The following is a 24,204-nucleotide window of genomic DNA, read 5'->3' as shown; positions in this document are numbered from 1 at the left end:
GATGTGGTCTGTTTCATCAGGGCTGCCCCATCGTGGTTGCCATTCCAACCTGGCTGTCCCCATCACCCAGCCCCAAGTGACTAAGCCCTACAGCAGGAGGAAGGCGGAGCTACAGACTCAAGAAGGACAGACATAATGGGAGTCCAAGACAAGACTATGATCTTCTCATTGATAACTCGGGAAAGGGAAACGTGTTGGGGGAGGTCTGGGTTAGGACTCAGCAGCCAATTATCTTGGCAGGTGGAAGAGAGAGCTTCACTGCGGCACTGTGGGGGGAAAACAGAAAAGGGTGGTAAAAAAGCTTGTCCCACCACCACCCGCCCCTGCCCCCGTGCCCACTGGGTTCGCTTGACCAGCATGGGGGGCAGGTTTTCCCTTCACCTAGCTCGGCACCTGGTCAACCCAACTCCATAGAGCCCTGAGTCCTGTAGTTCTGAAGCCCAAACTGGGACGTTCTGATTACGGAGCAGCTGCTGGAGACCAGCCGTCACTGGAATCCTGAAGGAGGGATATTTCTGAGCGGATTCAGTAGTTGATAAGGGGGACGGCAGAACCCTAGGAATTATCAATAGGTCGGCCTGGCAGATCAGTGCTTCAGAATGACAGGCAGGAGGTGCTTGGAGTGATCCCTCTGGACGCTTTGCTAAGGGTCTGCAGCCCCTTCTGTCTACTGGGCTGTCATCAGAGCCAGGGAGGGACTCTGGAAGCCCCTATGAACGTCAGTCGCCTCTGAGGGACTTGGTTAGCAGCCTCCCCACGGGTCTTGGCTGGTGGATGCTTGTTGGACTGAAGCCCAAGGCGGAGGATGCAAGGAAGAGCATTCTGGGTAGAGGGAAAAGCATGTGCAAAGTCCCAGGAGCAGGAGAAGGCACAACCAGTTTGTCCAACCGCCAACTGCTCGGTGTGGCTGGAAAATGGGGGAGCTTGAGGCTGGAGAGGGGCTGGGGGTGGCAGAGGCAGGACCATGACCCCAGGATGAAGGGTTCCGGAGCTGCTGGGGAGCCCTGGGAGGGCTGTGAGCAGGTCAACTGTGGACATGGGCCAGGCACCCTCTAGGGCCAGGAGGTGGAACCAGAGAGAGACTGGAGGCCCTGAGGCCCGAGAGGAGGCTGGGGCAGAATTCAGGAAGGAGGACAGATGAGGCTGGGGCCGTGGGGCAGAGAGGTGGGGACAGGAGCAGGACAGGGACAGGCTTTGGAGGGGGCTCCCACAGCCCCCGTCCTCTGCCACTACCCACGTTGGTTTCAGTGCTGTGCCACACACCTCCCCAGGCACACTGGAATCCTTAGCAATCATTTGCTAAGTTCTTCTCGCCCTCATTCACCTCTTATTTGTCCTTCAGCTCCTTTGGAAAACCTCAGACTCCTGCCCAGGCCGGGTTAGACACTCTCCCTCCCAAACCCCTGCAATACCCTGTGCTGCCTTCCCTCCCCCACGTGTCCCCCTGAAACATCCTGCTGGGGTCTGAATCGGCTTCCCAATCATACTCGCAGAGGGCCGGGGTCTGCCTAGGCTCTGGCCTCAGCCCTGCTCAGCACCAGCCTCCCGTTAGCTTGGTAAAGGGAGTGGATGAGGGTCGGGCAGGGGAGCGCTGGGGGCCGCCCCATGCTCACTTCGGACTTCCAGCTTGCACTCGGCCAGGGCCTCCCCCAGCTCGTTGACGGCCAGACACGAGTAAGTCCCCGAGTCGAAGGAGGACGGGCGGCGGATGTTCAGCGTCAGGACCCCCTGGTTGTTGTTCATCAGGAACCTGGGATCTCCGCTGATTTCCATGTTGTTCTTCATCCAGACCACCTTGGGCTGTTGAGGAGAGTGGAGAGGAAGCCATGTGACAGAGGGTACCCTGGGAGATAGCAAAATGGGCCTTGGGAGGCAGATTTGGGTTCTCCTTTTGGCTGTGCCACCTCCTAATTTTGAGTGGCTGACCTTGGATGAGTCACTTCTCCTCTCTGACCCTCAGTCTCCTCTTCAGTAACAGGAAGAGCCCACTCCTTGTGGTGGCCCATAGGGCCCTGCATGATTTGGCCCCATTACTCCCCTGTCCTCACTTGCCACCCCTTCCTTCCATCTGCTCCGCCCACACGGGCTGCCTCACTGTCCTCAAACAGACCAGACAGGCTCCCGCCTCAGGGCCTTGGCACTGGCTCTTGCCTCTTCCAATACTGCTCTTCCCTCCTCTTTTCACCTAACCAGTGCCTGCCTATCTTTCAGGTCTCAGTTCCCCTGTCACTTCCTGGGTCCTAGACTGGAACAGGAATGCCCCACTTTACACTCTCACAACAGCCTGCATTTCCCTAGCACACTCGCCACCCTTTATAATTTTAGAGTCATTTGTGTGACTTCGGATAAATGGCGGTCTCCCGCAACATACGGGAACTCCTTGTTCAAATCACCAGCACATAGAAAGCCTCTGAAAACATGTGTTGAATGAATGAATGAATGATGTAAATAAATGAAGCGAATGAATGAACTGAATAAATGAATGGATTGGTAGGGAAATGAGCGGAATGAATGAATGGATGGAGTTAGTGAATAAAGTAGCAGACAGCGGTGATGGCGGGGGTGAAGGGAAGAATCCACGGGATGCCTACAGCAGCTGACGCCAAAAAGTGGCAAAATGTGTCAGAAGGGCCAGGCAGTCAATATTTTAGGCTTTTTGGGCTCTGTGGTCTCTGGGTCATGGACCACACACAAACCATTAACGTGAAAGCAAAATAACAAAAAAGAGAAAGAAAAAAACGTTTTAAAAATTATTTATCCCCTTGTGGTCCAGTGGTTAGGACTCGGCAGTTTCACTGCCAGGGCCCGGGTTCAATCCCTGGTGGGGGAACTAAGATCCCACAAGCCACGTGACACAGCCAAAAACCAAAATATCTTAGAGAAACCAGTGGCAGGCGGATTTGGCCCGAGGGCCGTAGTTTGCCAGCCGCTGGTCTAGGTGGGTCCTTGGAGTTCAAGGTTGCAAGTGTCCGCATTCCCAGACAGCAGTCTGGAAACCAGATAGGGCAGGAAGACGCCAAGGAGCTCTGCAGGTTTAGACCCCCTCCGCCCCAAATGTTTCTGTTTGTTTTTTTGTTTGTTTTTTTGCGGTACGCGGGCCTCTCACTGTTGTGGCCTCTCCCGTTGCGGAGCACAGGCTCCGGAGGTGCAGGCTCAGTGGCCATGGCTCACGGGCCCAGCCGCTCCACGGCATGTGGGATCTTCCTGGACCGGGGCACGAACCCGTGTCCCCTGCATCGGCAGGCGGACTCTCAACCACTGCGCCACCAGGGAAGCCCAAGGTTTCTGTTTTTGAGGGAAGTCAGAGTGTAGTGAGCTGAGACTTGGGCTCTTGTTAGAGCAGAGAGACAGGAAGTGGGTTAAATGTGAGCAAATCCCACGAGCAGAGAGAGAACTCAGGGAGGAAGAGCCCGTGTGGCGGGCAGGCAATGGGGCTTCACCTGGTGAAGATTTCCCTACAGGGTTACACATTACACACACACACACACACACACACACACACACACACACACACACACACACACACACACACACACACACACACACACACACACACACACACACACACACACACACACACACACACACACACACACACACACACACACACACACACACACACACACACACCACCTTCGGGTAGCCTCTGACGGCGCAGTTGAGAGCTGTAGCGTAACCAGCCACGACCACCCGGTCAGGTAGAGGCGTCAGGAACTTGGGAGGCGTTCGGAAGTCATGCTCCTTGTACTCAGGCAATTTGAAGGTGATACCTGGGGGAGGGGTGATACACCTGTAAGGGGACTGATCCTGACTGTCCCCGTACCACCTCTCCTCCAGCACCAGGTGCCATCAACTTTGAGTCCAGGGAGGGAGACTATATATAAAACGGATAACCAACAAGGACCTACTATACAGCACAGGGAACTCTGCTCAATATTCTGCAATAAACTATATGGGGAAAGAATCTGTAATTCAGATTCTTTTGAATCTGAATTCAAAGTAATTCAGTAATATGTATATGTATAACTGAATTACTTTGCTGTACACCTGAAACTAACACAACATTGTAAATCAACTATACTTCAATTAAAAAAAAAAAAAAAAAACAGAGAGAGGGGGAACTGGGACTGGCCCCCTCGGAACGGTGGCAGTAGCCATACCTGTCTTGGGGATCCAGGCCGTGTTCTTGGAGACGCCAGGCGAGTCACTGAGCCCACAGATGTTCTCGGTGTAAACTCGGAAATAGTATTCATTGCCCATGATGAGGTCTGACACGGTGCAGGAGGTTTGCCGGTTGTGTTCATAGACGTTGAACCACTCCTACGGCATGGGGGACGGGGAGGGGCCGGGAGAGTCAGGGACACGGACCCAAGCGGGCCCCTCGCTCATAAAACCCACCGTCCCCCAGCAGCTCTGTTCACAATGGCCGGAGGTGGGAACAACCCAGGTGCCCATCAGTAGATGAATGGACAAGCAAAACGTGGTCCATTCAAACCAGGGACTGGTAGGGGAGTTCCCTGGTGGTCCAGTGGTTAGGACCCCACACTTCTACTTCAGGGGGCACAGGTTTGATCCCTGGTAGGGGAACTAAGATCCTGCAAGCCACACTGCACGGCCAAAAACAAAAATCAAACAAAAAACCAGGGCCTAGTACTCAGCCATGAAAAGGACTGAAGCCGGATACCTGCTACAATGTGGATGAACCTGGAAAACATGGTGCTGAAAGGAGCCAGACACAAAAGGCCACAGAGTGTGTGACTGTATCCATAAGAAATTTCCAGGAGGGGCCAATCCACGGGGACAGGAAGCAGATGGGGCGTTGCCAGGGACTGGGTGGGAGGGAAAGGGCAGTGGCTGCTTCATGGATAAGGGGTTTCCTTTTGAGGTGATGAAAATGTCTTGGAACTAAGTAGACGGGGTGGTTGCACAACATTGTGAAGGTGTGAAATGCCACTTGAAAATGGTTAATGCTAAATTTGGCTGGCTGAATTTTACCTCAATAAAAAAGAAAGAAAAAGAAAACCTATTAAAGAGTTCCCTGGTGGCCTAAGGATTAGGATTCCAGGCTTTCACTATTGGGACCAGGTTCAATCCCTGGTCAGGGAAATGAGATCCCTCAAGCCGCCCAGCACCGCCAAAAAAAAGAAAAAGAAAATCTGTTTTGCACCAAATCTCAGCCAAAAGGCTTTCCTCCCTGTCCCGGCCCATTCTCCCAAATTTCCCGGTGCCTCAGTTTCCCCAGCTGGGAAATGGGAACAACACACCTGCTCTGACAATCTGGCCAGCTTTCCTCCCCCCGGGCCCCTCTAGCCTCTCACCATGGTTTTCTCGTCGGGGCCCCTCTAGCCTCTCACCATGGTTTTCTTGTCGGTCTTCTGGACGAAGTACCCGGTGATCTCACTGTTGCCGTCATCCTTCGGGGGCTTCCACTCCACCAGCGCGTTGCTGCCCCACACCTCCTTCACCATCACGTTCTCCGGTGGCCCTGCCTTTTCTGGAAGATGGGGGGCGTGTTACAAGCCACCCCAAGCGTCCCTGAACGTCCAGTGCCTCACCCCCTCTCCCCTGTCCATCCCCACACCCTCTGACCTCTCTTGGGCGTTTTCCCATGTCCCCTCCCCTTCTGCCCCACTGCCACCTCACACCCTGCCCGGTTCCAGTCTCTCCACCTTCCCCTGTCCTGGGTCCTCCTCATCCCCTCCCATCTCCTCCCCTCCCCCGTCATCGCCGCCGGCCTCCATCCCCTCCCGGCCTGCGGGCAGCGCACCCACGACCCGGATGTCGATGGTGGCCGTGTCCTTCATGTTCTCGATCTGCACGCTGAGCTCGTACTCCCCGGAGTCTGAGCGGGCAGCCTGGCGCACGAAGAACACTGTGTCTAAGTCGCTGGTGCGCACGTGCACGTGGGAGGTGTCTATGGGCGCCCCGCCCTTCGTCCACACCACCTTCGGCCTCGGCTTTCCCTGTGCGGGAAGGCGGGGAGGGCGGCGAGGTGAGCCCGGGTCTCACCCGCAGAAGCTGACCCCTCACCCCTGCCCCACCCCCGACCCCAGCTCGACGCACCTGGAAGGGAATGACGAGGTTAACTTGCTCCCCCACTTTGCAGATGTAAGTCTGGCGGAGGTGGCGGGGCAGCCGGATCTTGGGTTGCTCTGAGTGCACAAACCCAGGGAGTGGCTCAGCACCGGGCGGAGGGACAGACAGACCAGGGGCGGTGAGGTGGTCGCGGGAGGCCCTAATGATGACACCAATTTGGTCTTTAGGAGAGCAGAGTCGGGGGTCAGGAGTCCTCACCCACAATCTCCCGGATGGTGACCGGCTGGGCCAGGGTGGCCGGCTGGCTGCGCCCCGCGATGTTGACCCCAACAACGCGGAAGGTGATTCTGGCTCCTGTGGGGAGGTCCTTGACAGTGAAGCCACAGCGCTCCACCAGTTCCGTGTTAGCAGGGATCCACTCGTCAGCTACGAGAGAGGAGCGAGGCTGGGGATCTTCCTTCAAGACCTTCCTAGGTGCCCCCCCCCCCGTTTGTGTCCTTTCAGCGCCTAGGGCCCCACCGCAGTGAATAGCTGCAACTGACATTTCTTGAGCATTTCTTATGACCAGGTTGGAGCGAATTAATGTTAGCTCATTAACTCCTGCCTCCATTCTGTTATCCCCATTTTAGAGACGGGGAAACTGAGGCTCAGAGAGGGTAAGGGATTGGGGGTGGTAGTTACAGACAGCTCCTCGGATTTCCTGCTTGAAAATGGGTGCTTTTCCATCGTGGTTTTATTGCTATGGGTTGGTGAACCAGTGTGAGTCAGACCAACAATCAACAGGGTGAACTCTAACAAAAGTATAATAGGTTCTGAAAGACAGATTGGGGAGGGGTGGGCAAGGGTAGGAACTGGGTAAAGAGCGCTGGGAAGAGAAAAGGAAGAAATTGACCAGAGACCACCCTTCCATCATTTACATGCATCCCCAAATTCTGTCATCACTGTATCCCGTCAAAATGGAGACTGTTTTCGCCATTTTTAGATGAGGAAACTGAGGCTTAGAGGCTTGCCCAAGGTCACACAGTTACAAGGTGAAGGGACAGGATTGGAACCCACATCTGTCTGACTTAAAGCCTGGGATACAGTGTCAAAATGATCTTGTCTGTCTCCCCAGTGAGAGGACCATGTTGGAGATATCCCCAGAGCCGGGGCACTGGGCCTGGCATGGAGTCAGTGCTCAATACATGTTTGTTCCTTGGAGGATTGAGAGTGGGATGTGTGGAAATACGGATAGGTGGATGGACAGGCAGATGGAGAAACAATGCATAATTAGACGGTTGGACGGTCATATAGGCAAACGGATGGTTGGGAAGAAGGGAGGGAGGGAAGGAAGGAAGGAAGGATACATGGATGGATGGATGGATGAAAGAGTGGTTGGATGGGGAGATGAATGGATAACTAGATAGAACAGAGGAGGGGCAACACAGGTAGTAGATAAACACTTGGATGAATGGATGAAAAAGGTGTCACCGTATGGAGGATGGGTGTAGGGGAGGGAGAGAGGCGGGGAGAGAGGACAAGCTGGTCATCGGGGGCCTGGCTTGACCCATCCCCCCCCAGGGATTCAGGCAAGCACAGCCAGAAGGGCCGTTGGCTATGGCAGAGCTGTGTCCTTGCACCGCCCTACTTGCAGTCCCCTGGACCAGACACCCACTGGGACTCTGTGTGTGCCACTGCCCCCACCGGGCCGCACGGGGTGACTCACAGCCCTCCACGCGGTACTCAACCAGGTACCCGTCGATGCCACCTGCCCCAACCTTGTCTGGGGGCCACCACTTGAGGGTGGTGGTGGTGTCCGTCACATCCTCCACTGTCAGGTGCTGGGGTTCACCTGTGGGCGCTGTAAGAATCCAGGCAAAGGGGAGGTGGGGCAATGAGGGCTCAGGGCTCGGAGCTGGAGTCACTGGTCAGGAAAGGGATCAGTATGGTGGGCCAAAGGTCAGGAAGCAAGGATGTGGCACCACGGGTCATTAAAACAAGATCTCAAGGAATCGCGAGGTCTCCAAGGGCAGGGATGGGTGTCTATGTGGTAGGTCAGAGGTCAATGACATATTCGGGGGACAGCACGGAGTCTAGGATCCTAGGGGTCGGTGGCTGTTGTACTGGGTCAGGAAGAGGTCAGGAGGACGCGTGGGGCTGGGGGGTCAATGTCTTGAGTTGTTGGATGAGAGGGCACAGAAGTCAGTGGAGTCAAGGGAGTCAAGGCCAGGGTGTAGGGTTAGAGATCCGGGACGGGCAGGCCATGGGTCAGAGGTGGACGGGGGCTCGGTGAGGGTGCAGAGAAGCCTCACCAATCGGCATGAAGGGCTTGGTGTTGACGCTGGGCTGGGAGACCCCAATGGCGTTGACAGCAAAGACCCGCATCTCGTAGAGGATGCCCTCGATCATATTGGTGCACTCGTAGGTGGTCCCCGGGAAGACCTCGAAGTTCAGCTTCATCCAGCGCTGAGAGCCCTTCTTCTTCCGCTCCAGGAGGTACCCTGGAGGCCCCCGCAAGCAGAGAGAAGTGGGAAGTCATGGGGAGGCCTGGGGTCCCAGGCCAGTCGGGGCAGTCAAAGGCACATCAAAAGGTCACATGACTCAGAGAGGTCTGAGGCCGTGAATCTTGAGTTGATCTCAGGGTCACAGAGCAGTCAGAGGTCACCCTTCATGGGTTCAGGGATCAAGAAGGGCCACAGGTCATGAATCAGGGCGGAAGGAGTCCCAGAAAATCCTAGGCTGTTAGCCAAAGTGAGGATTCCCAGGTTGCTGGGGAGTCAAGAATGAGAGGGAGGGCAAAAGGGAGTGTGAGATATTGACGACGGAAAACCGAGTTTCTGAGGGTGGTCACCGAGGATGCTGAGGACTCTTGGAGGTCAAGGAGAAGTCAGGGGACAGGGGAGGTCGGAGGTCATGGGCACTGTGGCACACGGGCGCTCACCGGTGACCAGCTGTCCCCCGTCATACTTGGGTGGCTCCCAGACTAGGGTGGCCCAGTCTTCTCCAACCGATGTGACACGCACAGCCTCTGGGGGGTCTGGGACATCTGGGGAAGGGGAGACAGGATGGTCAGAGGACACCTCATGGCCTCGGGGAACCCGCCCCCCGGCTCAGCCTCCTTGCTTCCCTCTGCTCACCCACAACCCGCAAGATGATGGTGGCCATGTCCTCGCCGACGGGGTTGGTGACCTTGATGGTGTAGCGGCCCTGGTCAGCTCGCTGCGTGCTCTCAATCACGAACCTGCTGGTGTCGGCCTGCTTCTCGATGCGGACCCTGCCCTCGGTGCCTGTGAACTCCTGGACACAGCCCACCAGATGGCCTTTTTCTACCTCCCTCAAAACCCAGACCGGCCTCCACCCCTCCCCGGCCCAACAGTCTCCAATGGCTCCCCGTGAGCACACAATACACAGGCTGTGGACCCAGCACAAGAGGACCTGCTGGGTCCGCCCCCAGCCTCATCACCCCCCTGCCCCTGCCTCCTTGCCTTCCAAACCACCCTTCACTGAAAACACCAGCCTGTCTCATCCCCAAGATTTTGCATAGCTGATCCCCAGGGCATGCAATGCGCTGACCCACTTCTCTATCTGCTATACCGTTACCCATCCTTTAGCACCCGCCCAGAAGTCGCCTCTTCTGGAAAGCACTCCTGGATGCCCTCAGATGAAAGTGACAGCCCACTTTGACTGCTACGACAGAATCCTCATAGCTTCTGGTACCTCCCTTTCTCTCAGCCCTGACCACCCTGAACTGTGACTGTTTGGGCACATGTCTGCCTCTCTCCGAAAGTGAAGGCTCCAGGAAGGCAGGGGCGCGTCTGATTCATGGCTGTACCCTCAATGCCTAGGCAAGAGCCTGACGTACAGGAAACCTCAGGGGCTGAGGTTGCTGAGGGAAGGAATGAATGAAGATTGAGTCAAGTCTATCCGTTTTACAGAAGAGGAAACTGAAGCCCAGAGGAGAGAAGAAAAATTGAACTGTTTCAGGGCCTGGAACATACAAGATGAAAATATTTGTTGGATGGATGGACGGATAAGTGGATTGATTCATGGATAAATGGACAAATGGATTAATTACTGGATGAATTCATTAATCAATCAATGAACTGATGAGTGGAAAGATGGTTAGATGGATGAATTGATGGATGGCCGGATTGATTGATTGATTGATGGATTAATGGGTTAATGGATGGGTGGATGGGTGAATGGGTGGATGGGTGGAGCGGTGGATGGGTGGATGGGTGGATGGGTGGAGCCGTGGAGCACTCATCAGGTGCTAGGCCAGAACCATGTGGTGAACAAATATTATCTCCAGTCTTCAAAACAACCCTCTGAAGAAGGAATCAAATTCCTCATTTCACAGACAATGAAACTGAACCTCAGAGAGGGAAACCAGCTTGCCTAAAGTCACCCAGCAGAGCTGAGAGGGAGAAGTCAGGGCACAGGGGAAGCTCCACATACCTCATCCTCCTTCATCCAGGTGACGACAGGAGGGGGCTCCCCTGTGATGGACACGTCCAGCCTCAGCTTGTTTCCAGCCACGACCACAACTGAATTTTCTGAGGTCTTCTCCGAGAAGTCCAGGTGGATCTTTGGTGGCTCTGGTGGCAGAGGAGAGATTCTGGGGAACTTGGGAGTGGGCAGCTGGGCCCTCCCAATCCCCTCCAGAGGATCTCCTGAGAAGCTGGGTTCCAACAGCCACAGCGAACCAGCGGTCCAGGTCCCCTGCCCCTCCGCCCTCAGACCCAGGAGTCCAGGCCCCCAGCCTAAGGACCACAGCAGCCTCTGGTCCCTACCTTGCTTGGGGACGTACTCCACCGTGATTTCTGGAGGACATAGAAGACTGATGGTTAGGTCTATGGGGCCTCTCACCCCCCCCTCACACCCCATCACCCTGGGACCTGGGGGGTTGGGAGGTGGATGCAGGCCCATGACTGTCCCTCCTCCCACAAGCAGCTGCTGTCTCCCCCAGCATACAGTTAGGGAGACTTAATGCTGAAGGGGGTTGGGGTCTGGGAGGGTGGATGCTATGGCACCCAGGGGGAGAACCGGGCGGTATCCTCACCCAGGAAGTTGAGTTTGGCCGAGAGGGACAGGGCATAGCCGTCGGGCACAAATGTGTAGTCTCCCTCATCCTCAGGGTGGACATCATCAATCATCAACCTGTGGAACCTAAGGGGAGTGGGGGGGTGCAGGGCAAAGGTCAGGCCAGGTCGCCCTGGGGACCACCACGGAGAAACACGCGCCTCAGTGCGATCTCCGTGCTCAATGCAGTGCTAGTGCCTGGACCCAAATCTCGCTCTGCCCCTTACTAGCTGTGTGACCTTGGGCAAGTCACTTAACCTCTCTGTGCCTCCGTTTCTTCGTCTATAAAATAGAGGTAATGTTCACAGTCTACAAGGGGGTTGTTGTAAGGCATTTCGAAGACTCCCTGGCACCTGGTAAGTGCCCTGTAGAGCATTAAGATTAGTTCTCAGCATTACTGCCACCGTCAGCAGGCAGGGGCCTTACACAGAACCCAGAAAAAGTCTATGTCTGCCAAGAGCTATTATCAGGAAATCCACAGAGCCATGATGTTCTGCTGGCATCACAGTGGTTCTCGGCATTCTGCGGATTACCAGGGGTTTATCTCAGGTGTCCATCTCAGGTGTCCACGTGCTACGCTTTGAATTCCAGCCCCGTTTCCCTAGCTAGATGGCCTCCCCGCCAAAATTGACTGTTTGCAAATATAGTCACAAGTTTCCCATCCTGTAGCCGTGATCCTTGCAAGGAGACCTTGCCGCCTGTGACCTCCTTTGCCCCATAGGATATAGTGGAAGTGACACTGGGACAGCGCCCAGCCCAGCCCTCAGAGGCCCTATTCGCTTCTGCTCTCTCTCGGGACACCTGTGTCGGCCACGTGAATATGCCAGGACCGGCCTCCTGGGGAATGAGACCTCCCACGGACCAGAGTGGAGGCAGCCCAGTTGACCCAGATGAGGGCCTGAGGGAGCCCAGGAAGATGGCCATCCGAGATCAGCCGGCCTCCACCCAACCCTGAGACTCACAATGAAATTAAACCCTTGTGTTTTATTGTTGTTGTTTGTTTTGTTTTTTTGCAGTCCTGCATGGTTTGTGGGATCTTAGTTCCCCGACCGGGGATTAAACCCAGGCCATGGCAGTGGGAACAGAGCCCTAACCACTGGACCGCCAGGGAATTCCCTAAACCCTTGTTCTTTTAAACCACAAAGTCTGCAGACCACGTCCGCAGTCCACTCCGTACCTCCCGATGTGGGACATGGTGATCCGCTTGCTGGGCCGCACCTCGACCCCATTCTTGTACCACTTGCCCGTGACCTTCTCATCGGACACCTCACACTTGAACATGGCCTGTTCTGAGGCCTTCACCGTCACATCTGCGATGTCCTGCAGGACCTCCAGCTGTTTCTCTGGATGGGGAGGGAAGGAGATGGGGCCATCAAACTGAGGTCAGTCCACAAAGATTGGTGAATACCCATTATGGGCCAAGCAGTGTCCCAGGTTCTGGGATTCTGGCCGTGAAACAACCCAGAAACAATCTGTGGGCCTCGTGAGCTCACGGTCTAGTGGGGAGACAGACAGTGAATGGGAAACACATAAACCAATAACTAGAGGGAACGATGAGGCCTGAGGGATGGCAGGGAGGCCGCAGAAGGCTCCCAGGTAGAGGGCACAGCATGTGCAAAGGCCCTGCAGAGGAAAGCAGGCTTGTTGGTTTGGGAAACAGCCAGCAGGCTGGTGCGGAGTGAGCAAGACAGACGTGGGAGATGGCATAGGCAGGACACATCCCATGGGCCATGGAGAGCACTTTGCATTGACTCTGAGTGAGGTGGAAACTGCTGGAGGGTGTTGGGAACATGGCTGCGATCTGACTTACATTTTTTTTATTTTAATTTTTTTAAATAAAACAATGCACTTGTATGGCTTAAAAATAAAATGATAAGAGGATGTAGATATAGAGCGGGAAATCTCTCACCCACCCACTTCCAATAGTATCGGTCTCGATCCCTTCTCCAAAGACACTATAGCCAGTTCATAGCCAGAAAAGCAAAGATGTACATACAGTTCATTCCCTTCTTTCTTTTTCTTCCTTCTTTCTTCCCTCTTCTTTCCTTCCTTCCTCCCTCCCTCTTTCCCTTGCTTCCTCTCTTTCCCCTCCATACAAATAGTGGCATATTTGCTTCTTCACCTAACAATATATCTTGGAAACCCTTCCAAGTCACTAACTAAAAATGGTCCTTTGTTATGGCTACAGAGGGAACTACCATAATTTATCTGGCCTATCGATGACTTGGGCTTTTTTTTTTTTTTTTTTACTTTTTATATTGAAAATATTACAGACTCACAGGAGTTTGTAAAAATAGCACATAGAAAAAAAGGGGGGGAAAATAGCACATAGAGTCCCATGTACCCTTCATCCAGCTCCCCACAGTGGTGACATCTCTCGTAACTGTAGTCCACTATCCAAACCAGGAAACTGACATGGGTTCAGTCCTCTGCACTAGACCACAGAATGTGTTCAGTTTCCACCACCTGACACTTTACAAGGATCACCCTGGCTGGAGTCGGGGTTGAGGCACAAATGTAGAAACAGAGAGAGCAGTGAGGAGACTATTGCAATAGTCCAGGGTATGAGGGGGGGGATGGAGACCTGGGCCAGGTGAGGGCAATGGAGGTGGAGAGAAGTGGTGAGATTCAGGATATCCTTTGAAGGTGGAGCCACCGGGATTTGCTGGTGAATCAAATGTAGGGTATGAGGCAAAGAAGGAGTCAGGGACAGCTCCAAGATGTGGGGCTTGGGCAACTTCGAGTGGCGTGTTGAAGCATGCGCAATGCGGCTCCCTGCCCCACCGGGAGGCCCCCTACCTTCCACGATGAGCTCCGCCTCACACTGGCCGCCGTTGGTCATGACCTGGTAGTGACCACTATCCTGCAGGGTCACTTCTGAGTAGATGAGGATGTGACGCTTCCCATCCTTCTTGAAGCGGTACATGGCCTTGAAGGAATCCTCCCGCGTCAGTTCCACGCCATCTTTCATCCTGGGTGAAGGGGACAGGAAGCGGGGAAGTGAGGGGCCCGCTTAGGCCGGAGTCTGGATGTCAGAGGTGAGTGAGGGGCCAGACAGACAGTCCTGAGCAGGAATCAGGGGTCAGAAGGGAGATCACGAAAAGGAGGAAAGACAAAGGTTGACAGAGGTGTCTAGAATGGATGGATCACAGGTGGGGGCTGGGGAGAAAAAGAGGAAGAAGAGGTCACAGGCCACAGGTCTCAGTTGGAGGTCAGGAGACACAAAAAAGGGTCAGGGGGAGAGATCAGAACATGGAGGAAGTTCGGGGTCACAGAGAGATGTCAAATATTGTGGCCTCAGTAAATGGTGCTTCCCTGCTTGGGCCAGTCCTCCCACTTCACTTCTACCTCCTCATCATCCGAACCTCATTTCAATCATCACCTCCTCCAGGAAGCTTTCCCTGACCTCCTGAGTCCTTTTCTCCTATTAAAAAGTGGTTATAGGGCTTCCCTGGTGGCGCAGTGGTTGAGAGTCCGCCTGCCGATGCAGGGGACACGGGTTCGTGCCCCGGTCCGGGAGGATCCCACATGCCGCGGAGCGGCTGGGCCCGTGAGCCATGGCCGCTGAGCCTGCGCGTCCGGAGCCTGTGCTCCGCAACGGGAGAGGCCACAACAGTGAGAGGCCCGCGTACGGCAAAAAAAAAAAAAAAAAGTGGTTATAGCATCAGTTATTGCTCCTCTGCAATATCAATATTTGTCAAAATAGAACTTTGATATTTATTTTTGTGATGACTTTACTAATGCCTGTTTCTGTCTCCAACACACACACACACACACACACACACACACACACACACACACACACACTCCACCCCAGCAGTTTGCCAGATCATAAACTCCTTGTGGAGTTTATGGGCAGGTGCCATGTTAATATATATTCTCTCCATTTTCTCTCCAATACATAGAAGAGTGCCACCACACAACAGGTGCTCAATAAATACTTGTTGGATGGGGGAATAGATGTAAGAATGGACGAATGGATGGGTAGATGGGTGAGTGGGTGGACGGGTGGGGTGGATGGATGGATGAATCAATGGGATGGATGGGGAGATGACGGATGGATGGATGGGGGACTGGGGAGATGGATGGATGGATACATGAATGAATAGTCAAAGGATGGATAATTGGTTGAATGGGTGAATAAATAACTTAAAGGATCAGAAATAGCAGGGATCAGGAAAAAGACCTGGAAGAGGATGGGATGGGGAGAGGTCAGAAGTTTCAGAAAGAGGTCATGGGTGAAGATCAGGATTTATAGAGAAAGGCTGAGGTCTCCTGGAAACTACCGGTTAAAGGTCTGAAATCTTCAAGAGAGGTCCTGGGGCTTCCCTGGTGGCTCAGTGGTTAAGAATCCACCTGCCAATGCGGGTGACATGGGCTCGAGCCCTGGTCCTGGAAGATCCCACATGCCATGGAGCAACTAAGCCTGTGCACTACAACTACTGAGCCTGTACCCCACAACTACTGAAGCCCGTGGGCCTAGAGCCCGTGCTCCATGACAAGAGAAGCCAGGGCAGTGAGAAGTCTGCGCACTGCAAGGAAGAGTAGCCCCTGCTCGCCTCAACTAAAGAAAGCCCGCATGCAGCAATGAAGACCCAATGCAGCCAAAAATAAATTAATAAAATTAAATTTTTTTTAAAAAAGAGAGAGGTCCTAAAGATCAAGGCTGAGCCAAAGACGCTGTGGGCATCTGTATGGAGATCAGGGGTCAAGAGTCACTTACCACATGACTTGGGCACCCTCTTCTGACACCTCCACTGCCATTTCTACCCGGTCGCCCACAAACACCTGCTGGTCCTCGAGGGGTGTGACAATCAAGACTGGGGGTTCTGTGGGGCGTGGGGCGACAGGAGGTCAGTAGTTTCAGGATCCCCTCCAGGGCCCCACTCCCCAAGCTCACGCCCAAATCCCGGCCTCACCTCTGACGAAGACCTCAGTGAAACACTTCTCATCTTTGACGACGACCTCATAAGCAGCATCGTCCGCCAGTGTACACTTGTTGATGGTGAGAATTCGCTTCTTACCAACATTCTCAAACACGTGCCTGATGCAAAAGTCTCAGCTCAAGCCAGGGCATGGAGGAGATTCTGCATCCACCCATCTATCCTCAGGCCAAGCCACTCCCTCTCAGAGCCAAATTGTGTGGGAGGAGATCGATGGTCCAAGTTCTAGTATTTACGTAACCACAGCAGAAATACTAACCGTCCACCCATATCCGTCTTCTTCCATTTGGCAGTGACACACAGCGACCCACCTAGACAACTACATTTCCCAGCCTCCTTTGCGGCTGGGCGGGCCGCACCACTGAGCTTGGACCAACCGGAATGTGAATGGATGTGATGGTATAACTGCTGGGTCATCTCTCATTGTGCGGTGCTTGTTCTAGACTTCTCTCCTTCCAGCTTCCTGTCTGATAGACACAGACGTGCCCGTGACCCGCTTCAATCATGCAGATGAGGACAACACCACAAGAAATGATGTAGCCAAAAAATATGGAACCTGCGTCTAGCTCAATCCCCCAGAAATATATTTCTCTCTAAATTAATATGTTCTGGGGACTCTTTGTTACAGCAACTTAACCTGTATCTTTTTTTTTTTTTTTGCGGTACGCGGGCCTCTCACTGCTGTGGCCTCTCCCGTTGCGGAGCACAGGCTCCGGACGTGCAGGCTCAGCGGCCGTGGCTCACGGGCCCAGCCGCTCCACGGCATGTGGCATCTTCCAGGACCGAGGCACGAACCCGTGTCCCCTGCATTGGCAGGCGGACTCTCAACCACTGCGCCACCAGGGAAGCCTAACCTGTATCTTAATTAACATAATTTTTATCTTATCCAAAATGTTCGTGATGAGAAATTTAGAAAACACAGCCAAGGGGAAAGTAATAAAAATAGCATCCAACGGGCTTCCCTGGTGGCGCGGTGGTTGAGAATTTGCCTGCCGATTCAAGGGACACGGGTTCGTGCCCCGGTCTGGGAGGATCCGACATGCCACAGAGAGGCTGGGCCCGTGAGCCATGGCCACTGAGCCTGCACGTCCGGAGCCTGTGCTCCACAGTGGGAGAGGCCACAACAGTGAGAGGCCCGCGTACCGCAAAAAAAAAAAAAAAATAGAACCCATCCATAATTGTATCACCAAGAGATAACAGCTACAAATATTTTGGCCTCTCTCTTTCCAATCTTTTAATATCTAATCTATATGTAGATTAACATTTTGTGAAGCAGAGATGAGCACTATGCTTCTGCATATAACACTAATCTTGAACAGCTTCCCATGTTAGTATAAATTTTAGAATATCTTTTTTAGTGACTGCACAGCACCTTAACATGGAATTTTATGTTTTGGTTATTTGACTTTTTGCTACAGCAGCAAATGCTCCAGTCAACATCCTTGCAGCTAAATATGCATAACCATGATCATGCCCTTACGATAAATACCTAGACTTGCACAATCTAAAGGTTTTGGGGGGACTTTCCTGGTGGTCCAGCGGGTAAGACTCTGCTCTCCCAATGCAGGGGGCCTGGGTTCGATCCCTGGTTGGGGAACTAGATCCCGCATGCCACAACTAAGACGTGGCACAGCCAAATAAAGAAATATTTTAGAAATAAATAAATAAAGGCTTTTGAATACACTGCCCTTTTAGAGATTTGCCAATTTACATTCCCACCAATAACCTGTGGACCTATTTCCCTATGTCTTCTCCAGCACTAGGTTTTATCCTTTTTTTGGGGGGGGGCTGCACCCCGGCATGAGGCATACGGGGATCTCAGTTCCCCAACCAGGGATTGAACCCGCACCCCCTGCAGTGGATGCGCTGCGTCTTAACCACTGGACTGACAGGGGAGTCCAGATTTTGTCATTTTGTAAAGTTTTTGCCCATTTGGAGAGCAGAAAGACCGTTGGTGGGTTTTTTTGTTTGTTTGTTAATATTTATTTTATTTACTTATTTGGCTGCACCGGGTCTTAGCTGTGGCATGCGGGATTTTTAGTTGCAGCATGTGGGATCTTTAGTTGTGGCACGCGGGATCTTAGTTCCCTGACCGGGGATCAAACTCGGGCCTCCTGCATTGGGAGTGCAGAGTCTTAACCACTGGGCCACCAGGGAAGTCCCAAGGCCGTTGTTTTGACTTGTGTTATTATTACTGGTGGTGGTGGTTGTGTTTGCAAGGTTGAATATGTACTTAGTGAATTAGCTACTTGGGTTTCTTCTAACTGAATTCCTGTTCTTCACCGCCTTTGTCTATTTTTCTACCGAGGTATCTGCACTTTTCATATGGATGAGGGAGTGCCCTTTCTGGGTTAAGAGTGGCCAGCCTTATGTCTGGACTCTCCCTCTGGGACGTGGACAACCCCACCCTGGGGACTGCCCCCTCATATACTTGCTACTTGGTTTGATTTCCTCGCCGTTCTTGAACCACTTGAGGGGAAGGTCTGGGTTGCTAATCTCTACCACCAACTTGATCTTGTTGCCTTTGTCCACTTGGTAGGCTGGATCCAGCTTCTTCGTGAAGGCTGGAGATTGAAGGATGCAAGAGGGATGGAGCTGAGAGGTCCTCACTGTTCTGAGCTGTCGAGTCTCCCTCCCCAGACCACCAAGGTCAGAGAGCCTCCTGTGAACTTGGAGGCCCCTGAGAACTGGCATCTCTACTACTCCTCACATTAGGACCTCCAAAAGGTAAGTCCAGGGTCCAAACATCAGATACCTACGGTGCTGGAGTCCCTGTGGGCAGGGCCCATCTCCCCTCAGGCCAGCACTGACCTGCACTCTTCTTGACCTCGACCTTGGTCTTCTTGAGCCGCTTCAGCATGCCCCGGAGGTCAGTGATGCCATACTGGAAGGCAATCCTCTCATACTCGCTCTTCTTTGCCCCTTTCAGGAGCTCCCAAATCTCAGGCGGGATGCCGAGATCATCGTCATCTTTCTTCTTTTTCTTCTCCTCCTCAACCCCCTGCCTGAAGGTGGAGAGAACAGGCCGGGGCCACCAGGGAGTGAGGAGGTGAGGGTCTCCCTCTGCCTTCTCCACTCACTTGCTGTGTCACTTTCTCTCTCTGGGTCTGTTATTCCTTATCCTGTCCCACCTGGACCATTGCCCCAGCCTCCTCCCTGGCCTCCTGACCTCATCTCATCTCCTCCCCTCCAGTCGGTTCCCCACTTGACCCCAGAGGGCTATCTCTGAACCCCACATCAGATGTCATCCCTTCCCTGCTCAGAACTCCTCCATAGCTCCCCACTGCCCTCAGGAGGAACCCCAGCAACTCAGCCTCGAAATCACAACCTCAACCTCTGTCCCATCGCACCCCCACAACTATCCAAACCACACTACTTGCCTTTTCCTGAGCACTCTGGGCTCGCTCCTGCATCCCAGCCTTTGCACAGCATCTTTCCCTGCCTGGATGACCTATCTCCACCTGCTCTTCAATCCTACAAATGCTAGTACCGAAGTTCCCTCCTCCATGAGGCACCCCCTGTCCTGCCAGCGTATCAGTTGCCCTCACTCTGAGCTCTCACAAGGCCCTTGTGGGACCTTCTCTCTGACCACACTAAACAGTCTTGGTCTGTGTCTGTGTCTGCTGGATCAGACCCATCTTCCCAAGGCAATGAGCGACTCAGTGTCAGGGAACCAGTCAAACTTCTCCCTGTCCCCTGATCAGGGCCTAGTAGACGGGAGGCCTCAGAAGATGTCTGATGAGTGAGAGAGAGTGAGTCTCTGGAAAGAAGGAAGGAAGGGAAGGGAACAAAAGAAGGATAGATGAGTGGGTGAATTTGGGGGACATATGAATATCTGGATTGATGTACAGAGCATTAGGTGGGGAACTGGTAAATGGGTGGAGGGGTCCATGGATGGCTAAGTTGATGGATGAATGGGTCAATGGATGGGTAGGTTGGTAGGGGATGGGTGGCATTAAGATAGGTGGATGGGTTGATGGAGGATGGCTGGGTAAGTGGGTGGATTGATGAGTTGGTGGCAGATGGTTGGGTGAGCAGTTGGGTGAATATGTTGATGGAAGATGCCTGGGAAGATGGTTGGCTGGGTAAAGACAAACAGATGAATCTATTAGTAAATGGAGTTGTTGGGGATTTGGTTATGGGGATAGTTGAGTGAGTAGAAGGATGGATCCGTGGACCAGCAGATAATGAATAACTGAGTGACTGGACAAGCATCATGTAGAGTAATATGAAATTGCCAATATTCAATCATTTTTTACCTACAGAATAGCAATTTCATATAGATGAGTCTAACAGAGAGCTATCTGGGAGGATGGGTGTGCCGTTGAAGAGACGAACAGTTGACAGAGGAATGCCTGGCTAGATGGGTAGGTGGATGAGTAGATGGGTGGGATGTTGGACTCAGTTGAAAGAGAGATGCAGGTGCAGATGGATACACAGGTGGGAAGGTGGATGCATGGTAGACAGATGGCTGGTGGAAAGGTGGATAGATGGGTGCCTCAATAGATGGGGAAGTGGATGATGCAGTAGGTGGGTGAAGGATGAATGAATGGGTTAATGAATGGGTGGCTGAGTGTAATGGCTGATGCATGGATGGACAAGTGGGAAGAGGGGGGTAGATGAATGGATATGTGGGCAGATGGATGGGCGGTGGGCAGGTAGGTGGATGGGTAGATTCGTAGATGGATAAATAGGTAGCTGGTTGCCTGAATAGATGAGTGGGCAGACTGATGAGTGGGTGGGTTGATTAGTAGATGGATAAATAGTAGCTGGTTGGATGGATGGATGAGTGGACTGCCTGGTGGGTGGGTGAATGGACAAGTGGATGGATGGATGGTTGGTTGGGTGAACAGGTGGATGAGTAGGTGAACTGGAGCCCGAGTGGACAGGAAGGTGGATGTGAGGATGATGGGTTAAAGGGTGGGTAGGTAGGAGAATTGATGGGCAGATTGTGGGTTGGGTGGGGCTGTGGGTAGGGGTGTGGGTGACTGGGTGGATGGGTGAATGGACAGGTGGCTGGGTGGGCAAGGAATGGGTAGATGGAGGGGAGGGAGAGTCCCAGGATGGCAGTGGGGAAGCAACGGGGAGCAGGGGGACCTCACCCACCATCTTTCTCCTCCTTGAGCCCCCATCTCCCCTTTCTGTGCCAGGCGGGGTGGACTCACCTCTTCTGCAACAGGCTGCTGAAATCCAGCTCACCTTTGCCTTCCGGCATCTTTTCACCCCTGTGGCCATTGAGAGGGAGTGTGAACCCCATGGAGGTCCTGACCCTCAGACTCACCCTGGGTCCCCACTCCTTGCCCTCCCTGATCCTCCCCTTCTCCCACAGCTGCCCCTCCCAAAGGACACCCTCCCATGGTCCTTGGCACCAGGACGTACTCCTGCCCCTCCCCAGGGTCCAGGGTCACTTACGAACGCTTGAAGCTTTCTAGACTGTGCCCAGCGGAGTCCTGATTGGGCGCTGGGGAGAGGCAATGGGCGAAGGGAAGGTGAGCTTGGAGGCAAGGCCTGACCTAAGACCAAGAGCGCCCACCCCGGGCCTGCACAACCTCCCCCAGACCCCTTTTCCTCCATCTCAGGCCAGCACACCCTCTCACTTGGGCCTGGACACCCTCTGCTTGTAGACGCATTTCCCTGGCTGCCTTGCACCACCCTCTCTCAGCGGCCTATATCCCCCTCACACCTGGGCCGGCTGGCCCTTCTCCCCGGGGCTGGGCAACCTCATTCCCTGTGCCCTCCATGTTTAAGTCCCCACACATCCTGGGCTGCAGATGCCCCCAAACCTGTACACCCTCAGAGCTCCATACACATACTCCCAAATCGGTGTAGCCTCCCGTCAATCCTGTATACCCTCACCCTAAACCTGTCCACACTTAGACTCCCCTGAAATAAACAGTACACAATAAAATGGAAATTCTACTTTAAAAAACAAAAACCAAAAAAAACCTGGAAACCCTCACTTCCCGAGCCCTTACTGCCACTTTCTCAAGCTTGTACACTGTGACCCTGGAATCTACATAACTCACCTCCTAAGCTCCACGTGAACACCCCCAAACCCTGAACCTTTTCACCCCCAAATCTACACCTCCTCACCGTCTAAGCCAGTAGATTGTCTCCCCTATTTTTTTTTTTTTTTTTTTTTTTTTTGTGGTACACGGGCCTCTCACTGTTGGGGCCTCTCCCGTTGCACAGCACAGGCTCCGGACGCGCAGGCTCAGCGGCCACGGCTCACGGGCCCAGCCGCTCCGCGACACGTGGGATCCTCCCGGACCGGGGCACGAACCCGTGTCCCCTGCATCGGCAGGCGGACTCCCAACCACTGCGCCACCAGGGAAGCCCTGTCTCCCCTATTTTGAACAACCTGACCCCTGCCTCTGTGCTCCATCTTCCGAAAACCTGTGCCCGCCTTATCCCCACATCAGTATACTCTCCCCACACCTGGCTGACAGATCCATTCCCCCAACCAGACCCAAGACCCCTGGCCCCCACCCCCGCCAGCCAGCGTACCCTCCACATCAATTTTGAAGGCACAGCTGTCGCAGATGTCCTTGGCTTTGACCTCGAGGCGGTAATCCCCGCGGTCACCCAGTACCACCTTCCCGATGTGCAGCTCCAAGGTGTATATCTGGGGGCCAGGCCAGGGGTATGGGTGCACATGACTGACCCCCAGTGCCACCCCACCTCCCCCAGAGCCCACCTCACAACTCTGAGTGCCCCCAGGAAGGGCCAGCTGTCTCTTCCATGCCTGGACAATCTTGATCTCTGGGGGCCTGCGTCCCTGACCCCGAGAGCTCTCTGGGCACGCACACGCCGTGCCCAAGTGCACCCTGCCCTGGCCCAAACATTCTTCCCTCCTGCCCGGCACAACCTCTACCAAGGAGCTCCACACGATCTCCAGCCCTGGCCCACAAGCCCTCGAGTCCCCACAGGGTCCTCACATTGCTGGCAGAGTCGTGGGACTCCTTGGAGGAGAATCGGGTCCCACTCTTGCAGTCCAGCTCCAGCCACTTCCCCTTGAACCACTTGATGGTTGGTTTGCCCGGCAGCTCTTTCCCGTTCAACTTGGCCAAAATCACAGCATTCTTTCCTGGGTGGGGGTGGAGGGGTGGGAGGGAACGGCCAGGCAGGAGTCATAAGACTCTACGGAGAGGACTGGGAAGCCAGGAGACCCCAGCCCCGCCTCCCTCAGACCCAGGAGCCCAGCCCCCACCCGATCCTCCCCGAGGCACCCCTCACCAGTCTCCACCGACACAGAGTCTGGCTTCTTCAGGAAAACACCGGTGGGCTCCTCAATGGTGGGAGACTGGTCCTCAGGTGGGGCTTCTGCTCAGGAGACAGGATTAGGGGGTCTAAGGCCAGCCAGGGAGGGGACGGCAGGCCACTTTGGGGGCGGGGTTGAGAGTGAATAAGGGACCCTCTGCTCAGCAGTCAAAGACCTTGGGGCCCAGTGGCTTCTCCTGACCTGGGAGAGATCACGCATCATCCAGGTAGCTGCGTGACCAGGTTCCCCGCCCCTTTGGGCCTCAGTTTCCCCATCTGTGAACCGGATGGTCTTAAATGGGGCTTTGGGGTAGAAGAGGATAGGCTGGGGCGTTCATAGCTGGGCAGGACTCGGTGATGAATGAGCCAGTTGCTGGGGGCTTGAAGGCCAGGCTGAGGGGCTAGGCTCTGTCCTGGAGGCACTGGGGAGCCAGGGAGGGCTGTAAGCAGGGGAGGGCGGTCAGCACTGGAGCTGTGGGGAGGGGAGGCCGGGGGATAAGGTGCCAGCTTCTGCCTGGCCCTCTGGAACACCATCTCACCTTTGGGGGGCTCTGCAAGAGCCTCTGGAGGCGGGGCTTCCTTGGGAGCCGGTTTGGTGGCATCTTTGTCTTCGGGGGCCTTTTTGGCCGCTGTGAGGCAGGAGATATTCACAGTTGAGCACGTGCTCAGTGTTCTCCTCTTCCAGAACCCAGGAGTGCAGGTCCCTGGGCCCCTCCTCCTTCAGAATCTGGAGTCCAGCAGTCCAGGTGTAAACTTATCTCTAATCCCAGAGTCTGTGAGATCCGGTTTCTCCTTGCCCCGGGCAGGTCATGCCCCATCCACCCAGGCCACCAGGCTCTGACCTTTTAGGCCTTGGCGGTATAATTAGCTCTTCCCCTGGGCTGGAAACTGGATACTCGCGCTG

General features: G+C 54.1%; 1 protein-coding gene across 1 annotated transcript; it reads right to left on the bottom strand.

Annotated features, from left to right (window-relative positions):
* Positions 1-142: 142 nt before the first annotated feature.
* Positions 143-23,355, bottom strand: MYBPC2 (myosin binding protein C2). Its single transcript, XM_081215738.1, has 26 exons — positions 23,277-23,355; positions 22,979-23,127; positions 22,548-22,665; positions 21,453-21,501; positions 21,206-21,265; positions 18,852-19,045; positions 18,472-18,604; positions 16,017-16,141; positions 15,821-15,926; positions 13,897-14,069; positions 12,275-12,440; positions 11,078-11,184; positions 10,809-10,838; positions 10,474-10,613; positions 9,153-9,312; positions 8,957-9,061; positions 8,328-8,516; positions 7,742-7,876; positions 6,295-6,462; positions 6,064-6,152; positions 5,768-5,963; positions 5,355-5,494; positions 4,161-4,320; positions 3,634-3,770; positions 1,614-1,800; positions 143-266 (listed from the first exon to the last, which is right to left on the bottom strand). Exons 5-26 carry the CDS (start codon positions 21,253-21,255, stop codon positions 256-258), a joined length of 2,901 nt encoding a protein of 966 aa, XP_081071864.1. The 5' UTR covers positions 21,256-21,265; positions 21,453-21,501; positions 22,548-22,665; positions 22,979-23,127; positions 23,277-23,355; the 3' UTR covers positions 143-255.
* Between the last annotated feature and the right edge of the window lie 849 nt (positions 23,356-24,204).

This window comes from Mesoplodon bidens (assembly GCF_964165515.1).
Source record: "Mesoplodon bidens genome assembly, chromosome: 18".
NCBI classification, from domain to species: Eukaryota; Metazoa; Chordata; class Mammalia; order Artiodactyla; family Ziphiidae; genus Mesoplodon; species Mesoplodon bidens.
Note: the sequence above shows the minus strand (reverse complement) of the source record. Positions and strands in the feature narration are given on the sequence as shown.